The sequence below is a fragment of the Atractosteus spatula genome, chromosome 1, assembly GCF_055471065.1.
Source record: "Atractosteus spatula isolate fAtrSpa1 chromosome 1, fAtrSpa1.hap1, whole genome shotgun sequence".
NCBI lineage: Eukaryota > Metazoa > Chordata > Actinopteri > Semionotiformes > Lepisosteidae > Atractosteus > Atractosteus spatula.
In genome coordinates this window covers 63915259-63924871 of record NC_142706.1, presented here as the reverse complement: position 1 = coordinate 63924871, position 9613 = coordinate 63915259, and the positions used below count along the sequence as shown (strand labels likewise).

Below are 9613 nucleotides of genomic sequence, written 5' to 3'. Positions count from 1 at the left end.
ACTGGAGTTCAGCTGTACCACCCTGACCTGTGTTAAAGCAGTTTACCGCTAGACTAGATGGGGACGGTTCCTTTGGTAATTTGGGACTCATGCTTTCTTCCGATCTTTTAGTGAGGTAACCCCAGCACAAGTACATGTACATCTGTATTAAAAAAAACCGTCGCTCTCTACTGGGTACGTCTGGCCACTGCAACGTTTTTTTGCGAGGGACGTCACGCTGTGTTGTACGTGCGCGTCCTCGATCTTCGGCCCCGATTGGACGGACAGACGAGGGGGGGGGGCGCGCTGACAGGCTGAGCAGAAAACCTAGTCTTACGACAGAAACAGTGGATCGCCGCCAGTTCCTGTACACCCCCGGACTACAGATCTGTGAAGACAACGAGACGTCTAACAGGTTGTCATATACATTTTTTTTTTTACTACTGAAGCAAAACAGCGCCCCGAAATCTTTGCAATCGGGCTACGCGTAGGATTCTCTCCAAATGATTAGAAAAATACAGCCTCTGCATTATTGGGTTCCAGTTTGTAAAATATTAAAAAAACATGCTGTGGGAAACGATAGTTTGACATATAGTACATTTAGCTGCGGAATTTAATGATAGATGGCCCGTCTGGGTTAATAAAGACTGAGCACCCAAAAGAGTTTCTCGCTTCTCGCTCTTTGGTCAGGCTGACATTTACAGTACAGTAACAGATTGTTCCGGTTATTCTTAAAAACGATAACATGACATGCATGTGTCAGCTCACATATGACATGTTACTGGGAATTTGTCCCATTCTTCACAAAGGGTACAAAAACCGTGCCCCAGCTGGGACTGGAACCTAATTTTGAGAGGAGAGTCTGAACCACCGCGTTACACAGGCTGCCTGCTAACTTAATCGCGGTGGTTTAAGGAATACAGCAAAAACCGACGGACAGAGATTTTATTTTTAATCATAAGAGCAGTACCTGTAGTAGGCGCGAGAGATTTGAACGACGGCATGTAGCATTGCATGGTTTTGCTCATTTACCGATGCCACTGCGAGTAGCTTTTTTGCGACTTCCAAAGTACTGCTGGAAAATGTTGTTGAGCGGGCATTTAGTGCACATGCAGTTCCTGGCCGTAACATTGATCGCAATGCAAGTACCGCATCGCAAAGGGTTCCGCCATCAAGTGCAGAGTGTGTGTGTGTGCGCGTGCTGGGGTGTATTTATTATTGCACCGGTGACGTTTTTATCTGGATCCTCAGCCATTGATGGATAGTGTAACTGGAAGAAATTGGCTCTATTCTGCTCTACAGTTGATTAGAACGCGGGCCCTGATTGGCTAGTTGAAAAGATATTTACACTGGCCCCGATTGGCTAGTTGAAAAGATATTTACACTGGCCCTCATTGGCTAGTTGAAAAGATATTTACACTGGCCCTGATTGGCTTGCTGAGGAGGTATCTGTGTTGGCTCTGATTGGTTCCTTGAACAGATGTTTGCGCGGGCTCTGATTGGCTCCTTGAAAATATATTTACAGTACGTGCTCACAGTTTGATGCTAAGCATTATGATTAACACTCGCTTTACATGGCAGGAGAGGAGCAACGGTGGTCGCCCAGGCCCCCTTTCAGGGGGTGGAGGCCTTGACTCCTCTTCCTATAGGGGTTTGCTCCGGTCCAGGTCTTGCTGTTGTTCAGTCTGTCCCGCGACACTGGGAAGAAAGTGTCTGTGCACATTTTCTCAAAACAGGCCAACAGAAGGTCTGGGGAATCCATCCAGCACCTGGGGATAGGGCACATGCATTCGCGAAACCTGCCATGGCTCGTAGAACTTGAACTTGAACTTTATTGCCATATGTAACCAGTACATGTACTGGTACAATGGAATTCTTACTTACAGAAAGCCTCTCGATTGTTAAAACAAGTGTAAAAAACACAAAGTGCAGACAGTGCATCAAGACAATATACAAACAAACAGTAGACAATGTACAAGTAAACAAGTAAACAGTTTGAGTTTGAACAATACAGACGTGTAAACAATGACTGGAGATGTGCAATAAATAAGAAATCATAATGAGGTAGATGGTGATGGTGTAGGTGTGGTCCGAGGGGGATGGCTAAATGTGTTCACCAGTCGCACTGCTTGTGGGTAGAAGCTATTGAAGAATCTGGTGGTCAGTGTCTGTATGCTCTTGGATCTCTTGCCTGAGGGCACTGGGGTGAAGAGCTCATGCCCGGGGTGGTGACTGTCCTCTGTGATGGCCAGAATTCTACCACGGCAGCGGTCCTCATAGAGCTGTTTAATCTCGGTGAGGCCACAGCCGATGATCTTCTGGGCCATATTGACCATTCTCTGCAGTGCCTTTCTCTCTCGAGAAGAGGAGTTGCCGTACCACACGGTGATCCCGTTGGGGAGGACGTTCTCGATGGTGCAGCAGTAGAAGTTCACCAACACAGGTACTGGCATCCCCCATCGCAGACTGGATGTTCAAAGGGAGTCCTGCAGTATATCTGTCCCTGTGTAAAGCACTACCAGGCTGCCTTGTGTAATGCGTGACGGCTGACTTCCGTTTCTCTTTTCCTCCCAGCCAGAGGGAGGGGGGAAGGGGAAGGGTGCTGAAAGATGACGACAGAGACACACGTGAAGGATATCAAGCCCGGGCTTAAGAACCTCAACGTCATCTTCATCGTCCTGGAAACCGGTAAGGCCTGGTCCTGTGGAGCAGAGGTCCTGACTCCCTGTGGCCAAATTTCCCCCTGGCCTTTACCAGTCATGGCCGCCTAATAGTCCCCATCTCTGAACTGGCTTCATCACTCTGTTCTCCTCCCCACTAGGAGCTGGTGTGTGGGGAGTGTACTGGAGCATCATCCAGGTGGGGCTGCACACTGGTGGTGGTGGAGGGGAGTCCCCATTACCTGTAAAGTGCTTTGAGTGGAGTGTCCAGAAAGCGTTGTAATGGTGTAAGCAGCTGTTATTATTATAACACTGCAGCAGCTCCAACAGGAATGTAAAATGGAAACTACTTTGTATGCAACTACTTGTTATATATCAGAATTTCTATAGTCAATATTTTTGTTTAATTTTATGTAATACTTCAGCATGGGTGATTTTCTTCTTAAATTGTTATTTACAAATTTGCTTTACGTAGTCAAACCATTCTGTTACAACGAATGATCAGCTTTGATGCATCAAGAGGTCATAGAGGTCGTGTCCTTTATGAACAGAGTGGTCTCTTAACCCAGGTCCTAGAAGAGTCCTTGGCCTTCAGGTTTTGAAGGCGACTTCTCTCAGAGGCTGAAGGTTGTGCTCATCGTGACGATGGACTGAGCCGCTGCGTGTTGCAGTGGTGTAGCTGGGAGCTCAGCTACAGAGCGGATTAGAGGCTCTCCAGCGCCTCTCCAGGGACTTGGATCAGACAGCCCTACTCTCGCTGAGTACCGAAGGTGCTGATGGGAAGGCGAGGACGAGCTCTGACGCCTGTTGTCTGTCTCTGGCGTAGGGCGCGTGACAAAGACCAAGGACGGGCATCAGGTGCGCACCTGCAAGGTGGCAGACAAGACTGGCAGCATCAGCATCTCGGTGTGGGATGAAATCGGGGGGCTGATCCAGGCGGGAGACATCATCCGACTCACCAAGGGGTACTGCCATCCTAGATCCGTAACTGTAGCGGTTCTGTGCTTGTCTGGATAATCGGGAATGCCTGATAAGGGGGCCGTGTATGATGTTCTAGTTGCCTGGCACTGCATAAGGACTCATTGGAAAGCTGCAACACCTGTGCCCAGGCCTGAAATCCTTTTACCACTACAGTAGTTTGCAGTTCTCAGTTGAGGTTTATTGGTGTACCTTGATTTAAGCAGATCTTTCAAAATAAATTGAACTGATAATGAAATAACATTAAATACTGTATAGAAACAAGTAATAGGTTTATTCCATGCGGAAAAAAAGAAGATGCTGATGCAGCTACCCACCTGAATTAAATACTGTATGTCCAGTAAGATAGCAATCAAGTTTTTAACTAAAATCCTAACCTTTTGCCCTGCAAACTCAGCTTTAGACCTGTATACTTGATAAACACAGCAGGTTTTGTCAACTAACAATCAATAATTAAGGTATGATGTAGTACAGCAAATACCGATAACCTCTAGGGAGCTTACACAGAACAGTGATAAGCATGGCTATATCGGTATACCAGTATTCCTCATTCACTCCCTGATTACTGCTGAGGTGTCCAGGCTCTGATCCCTCTGTCTGTGTCTTTCAGCTACGCCTCAGTCTTCAAGGGCTGCCTGACTCTCTACACGGGCAGGGGAGGAGAGCTGCAGAAGATCGGAGAGTAAGTGTCACACTGCCTGCTTTTACTGTAACCGAGCGACAGCCCTTCCCTTCCTCAGCTACTCCGCAAAGCTAATCCTATGCTGAAGTGAAAGGGCAATAGGCGACATGCAAACAGGACATGTGCGCATTATTATTATTATTATTATTATTATTATTATTATTATTATTATTATTAATAATAATACTAATAATTCCTTACACTTATATATTTGTAGTACTTTTCTGGACACTCCACTAATAGTTCTTTACAGGTAATGGGGACTCCCCTCCACCATCACCAATGTGTAGCCCCCACCTGGATGATGTGGCAGCAGCTGTAGTGCTCACAGTACACTCACCACACACCAGCTCTCAGTGGGGAGGAGAGCAGAGTGATGAAGCCAATTCATAGATGGGAATTATTAGGAGGCCATGATTGGTAAAGGTCAGGGGGAGATTTGGCCAGGACACCAGGGTTACACCGCTACTCTTTCCGAGAACTGCCCTGGGATTTTTAATGACCACAGAGAGACGGGACCTCGGTTTAAATCTGATCTGAAGGACAGCGCCTTTTTACAGTATAGCATCCCCATCACTATACTGGGGCATTAGGACCCACACAGACCACAGGATGAGCACCCCTTACTGGTTCCACTAACACCTCTTCCGGCACCAGCGTTAGTTTTTCCCAGGAGGTCTCTCACCATGATACTGACCAGGCTCACACCTGCTGAGCTGCAGTGGGCTGCCGGTTGTGAGCTGCAGGGTGAGAGAGCTGTTAGCATGACTAAATATAAAGAAACAGAAGGGTAAGGATCACTGCAGGGTTTCACAGCAACATGTAACTCGGCTTGGCTTCCAAAATTCGGAGGTGAGGGCGGGGGAGCGTCTCCTCTCCTCGGGGCGTCTCAGCCGGCCTGACCCTTCCTGTCCCTCTGCGCAGGTTCTGCATGGTGTATTCCGAAGTCCCGAATTTCAGCGAGCCCAACCCCGAATACGTGACGCAGGCGAACAAAACGGTAGGTTTTTAATTTAAAAAAGAGCTACACGGTCTCGGGAGCGGAGGACGACGAAGGTGTCGTTGTGTCTCACCTCCCCGTCTCCTCGCTGTCCTCACGCAGACGCTGAGCGACCAGGGTGGCGCGTCACACAGCAGCAGTGCTCCTGCCAGCGGCGCCGGTGAGTGCAGGCCGGGCCGAGGAAGGGGGGCGGGGCGGGGCGGGGCGGGGCGGGTGGGCGGGTTCCTTCTCACACCCACAGCGGGCAGGCAGGGAAGGCCCGAGAGCCACAGACAGCCACACTGATTCCCTGGGATCGTGACATAAAGCCATCGCTGGTAAAAATTGAAAAGGTGGTGTGTAAGGGGGGTCTGTCTGACCTCTGACAGGTGAAACAGTGTTTTTTTGCTTGATTGACAAATACAGAGGAGAATCAATTCATAAAACTCACAGTCATGAGTCTTCTTTAAGGCCCTGAAAGTAACCACATTTTTTCAGGCAGTTTTACAGGGTTCTGTAAGACACAGAGGGCAAACAACAGGTTTATCTCGAGGTCAGGCAGGCTCTAGAAAGATGCAGCCTGACTGGCTAGTTGACTTCTTGGCCTTTGTAATGACCAGTACAGAGCTGATAAGGTGTTAAGTGTCCTTGTCCCTCCTCCTCTCTCCTACCCTCCAGGGTGCAGATAAAAAGGTTTACCTTTTCAAGGTGATGAGTGCAAACATTCACAATCTTTGTTCTCTATGAAGTTGAGGCACATGTGGACTCAAATGAGTTTGCAAATAACCTTTTAAGCAGTTTTAAGTGCGTATTTACTCCCATTAATCAAGGGTAGGGCTGCCACTTGCCAGCTCAAATCCATTCATCACTTTTTGTGAGTTTTTCGGCCTCTGAAGCTGATTGACAGGATCATGACCAGATGAAGGTGAATGGGTGGTAATTGCTGATGGGCAGGTCTCTTGTGATGAAGAACACTTTTTGAACAATAGTTTGCACTGTGACCAATTAGTTTGCAGATTTGTTTTCCCATGATGCATGAAAGGAATGGAAAATTAGATCTTCCTAAGTCAGTATCTCAAAACCTATTGTGGCATTAGTTAGTCAGGATGACATAGGATAGTGAAGGAAGGGAGTTCAGTTTGAACAATTACATTTAGGAGTTCTTGTCATGAAGATATTAAAGGTGATACCCATGCATTTTTCTGCTCAAAGTTTTCGAATCCATGTTGTTTTTGGTCTCTTTTTTGATTGGATGTGTGTAAATTGTCCATTTCTGGAAGGAGTAGGAGTGAGGCTCCTTCCTAGTTAATTCTCACCTGTGGTTCTGGAGTGTCTCTGCTACTTCGCTTATGTCAGTGTGGTTTGGATGAGATTCAGGTGAAAAAAATAAGTAGCGTATCCTTTTGGAAGGCTCACAGTAAATATTTTATTTAATAAAAATCTGCATTTGAGGGAGAGCGAATTCAGGTCTGTGGGATACCACAACAGTGTGCATTTGGCTATCCAGGTAGCTACTGTAGGTAGCAGGTAAACCGGCAGCTTTGAGCTGGAAAGGTGTCTCCTCTTCCACAGGAAGTGAGGCCACCAATGGGAACGGAGTGAGCAACCCAGCTGCTGCCAGCAGCACCAATCCCCAGCAGGGTGGGCGGGGCAGCAGCCGCGCAGCAGCCAACCAGGGAGCAGGGGCAGCGACCGTCAGCAACGGCAAAGAGACGCGACGCTCTGCCAAGAGATGATTGGACCAGGGGCTGGGCCCTCCCCCAACAGCACATGCCATTGGACACAAAAGACAGTCTGCCAGAATTGTGGACTCTTCCCTTACCTGCTGGAGTTCCCAACACCCCGGCAGACTGGGCTCAGCATCTCCAGCCCACCTCACACAATAGAAACAGAGATGCAGAGACCTACTGCCTGTGACGAGCAACCCTGATAAAGATAGTTTGCCTGTGACACAACACCCAGCACCAAACAGAGCAGGCACAAACATGGCTGTCAGCTGAATGGTTTGGCTCTGTGCATCGTGCAGGGCCAGACTCAGCCACTAGGGTACTGGTAGAAGAACTGTGCTCAGTTTAATTGTAGGTCTCTGAAATCCCAATAATAATGATTTAAAAAATAAAACACTTAGAAATAGGGGTTTGCGGAATTTGTGGGACCTGGTTTTGTAAAAAGCACAGTGGAAAAAAGCCTTCTGGGTAGTAGGAGCATGATGATAGAAAATACTGGTTCTGTTTTGTACTGCCTGTATCCCCCCTCATGAAAGCACAGGGAGAACAAGGAGGTGTCGGTTGACAAGCTGCAGTACAGGACATTAGCGATTTGTGTACTAAACTACATTTGTGTACGTGTGAACCCCTGCTTGTAATTGTCATGAATTTCTTCCTCTTAGTGTTGTTGTGGTAAAGAAAGGCTGAATGAAAGATTGCTGCCTGTACCACTCACAACAGAGAGCCTCCCAGAAGTCTTTGCGTCAGTTGCTTGGCATGGCTGTTGTCCAGACAGAGAACAGTGAGTGAGACAGGATGCGATCTGATATTCAGCCTCTATACTAGGTCCCTGTGTCACATGCAAAACGAGAGAGAGGGACTTAACTCATGTCGTTTTTATTTGTCTGGGCCCCGTGTAAGGTCTGTATGTTCTACCAGCTGAATTTTATGACCGTGTTTTATAAAATGTAGTAAAGCGTTGTCACCTCTTGCGTGGCTTCTGATCGGACAGCTGAGCGAGCCGATCCCCAGGGTGCCATGTGCCAGGTGGATGGGCACTGGAATCCAATCCTTTCTGCTCCCGACTGCCGCTGCTGTGTAATTGGCAGTCAGTCCAACAAGGATCTTTCTCTGAGGGCTGGGGTGTAATTTTGAACACAAGACTGTATGTGATGTTTAAAAAGGAAGGTGATTGGGCATTTGTGTCTGGCACATGTTAAAATCCTAAATCAACATTGCTTTTATCTCTGTCTTTAGTCCTGGGGTTTTCAGAGATAAGGGGAGCTATATTGCATTATTGAAGCTGGAAAACAATGAAAGCTGTCTGGGAGGCTGTGGTGGACTTTTGCCCCAGACTGGAGATAAGAGGACTGTGGGAGTAAATACAATCCTCTGAACCTCACCCCCCCCCGAGGAAAAAAAAAACATTTCCTGAAGAAGTGTTAAGGCAGTCAGCTCCTGTCCATCAGTGGTCAAGGGGCATGCTGTTCATGAGCTGCAAGCTGAACAAACTGATCTGGTTCAGGAATGAAAACTTCAACAGCTGTGCCACTGACACTGTCCTTTCTCGCTTCCCTGATGGTTGACACGATCGGCCCACTCTGGTCCTTATGCACCAGCTGGTCAAAGAATCCTATTGGCCTTCGAAATCCAGTTAGCCATCCGGGTCAAAGGTTACTCGCAGCCAGCTGAAGGATAAAAAAGGCACGCCATAGCGTGAAAGATCCATGTATGCAAGCATCGTGAGGGATCCGTGTCTTGAGTTTGAAATGTACACACAGATCTTTGTGTTGGTGCCGATTTTAGCGAGAGCTTTCCTTGACTCAGACAGATCTCGATATTTCTGTAAATGGTGCAGCGCATCCGTGTCAGTGCTTTGGAAATAAAGCTGCTGTATTGGGAGCACGTGTCGGAGGGTTTTGTGTTGGTGTGTTTATAGTTGAAAATCCTGCAAGATGGGATTTCCATACTTGGATCTCCAGTACTGCCTGTTTTTACACAGACCAAAATTCCTATGAGATGACAACACACGTCTTCCCACTAGCAGTACATAGGCTAGCTCTAACAAATGGTATTTTCGGCCGAGCCTATGCACTCCTTAATGGTGAAAGGGAGGGTGTTCAGGTGGTCCAACAGATCTGGCTTTAAACAGAAAATCTGCAACACAATTCCACTGCTTTTGTAGGGAATTCCAAAAACATGGTGCCACATCATGTGGCTAAGATCTGTATCGCCCTAATTTTGCACCAAGACATAGCACTGGGAACAGCAGAGTTTCCTCATTAATTCATATTACTACTGAGATACAGGTACTAGAATACAGGTAGAGATGTTTTTCCTAAGAAGTGCTTGAGGAGACCACTGTGATAATTAATCTACCATGAATTTCCTTTTTGTCAACTGGATTCTGATGATATTTTCAAGCAATGACACTGAACAGTTGCAAGTAAAAGGACTCAATTATGTATAACAATTTACTGTTAATTATTGTAACATTATACATGTCCTGGAAAACTGGAATCACTGAACCATCTATTCTGAAATGAAGGCAGACCACAGAAAACACAAGTCAAGTAGTTGCACCTTATCTCACTCACTCAGTAAATTGTTTTCCAATTTTTCCTACTAC

The 9613-nt window shown here is 47.0% G+C and overlaps 1 protein-coding gene across 2 annotated transcripts; it reads left to right on the top strand.

Moving 5' to 3' along the window:
- The first annotated feature begins 253 nt into the window (after positions 1-253).
- nabp2 (nucleic acid binding protein 2) lies at positions 254-8886 on the top strand. 2 transcript variants are annotated; one of them, XM_088916210.1, is made up of 8 exons: positions 272-394; positions 2325-2422; positions 2554-2667; positions 3466-3604; positions 4228-4299; positions 5224-5299; positions 5402-5459; positions 6851-8886. In XM_088916210.1, exons 3-8 carry the CDS (start codon positions 2589-2591, stop codon positions 7012-7014), a joined length of 588 nt encoding a protein of 195 aa, XP_088772336.1. In that variant the 5' UTR covers positions 272-394; positions 2325-2422; positions 2554-2588; the 3' UTR covers positions 7015-8886. The 2 variants fall into 2 exon arrangements, with proteins under 2 accessions (XP_088772325.1, XP_088772336.1); XM_088916199.1 differs by lacking the exon at positions 2325-2422 and having other exon boundaries at positions 254-394.
- Positions 8887-9613: the final 727 nt, after the last annotated feature.

Excerpts from the sequence above, each read along its gene's own strand:
- nabp2 (XM_088916199.1), top strand. The coding sequence starts at position 2,589 with ATGACGACAGAGACACACGTGAAGGATATCAAGCCCGGGCTTAAGAAC. Across the intron at positions 2,668-3,465 it reads CTTCATCGTCCTGGAAACCG|GGCGCGTGACAAAGACCAAG; the intron begins GTAAGGCCTGGT and ends TCTCTGGCGTAG. Across the intron at positions 3,605-4,227 it reads ATCATCCGACTCACCAAGGG|CTACGCCTCAGTCTTCAAGG; the intron begins GTACTGCCATCC and ends TGTGTCTTTCAG.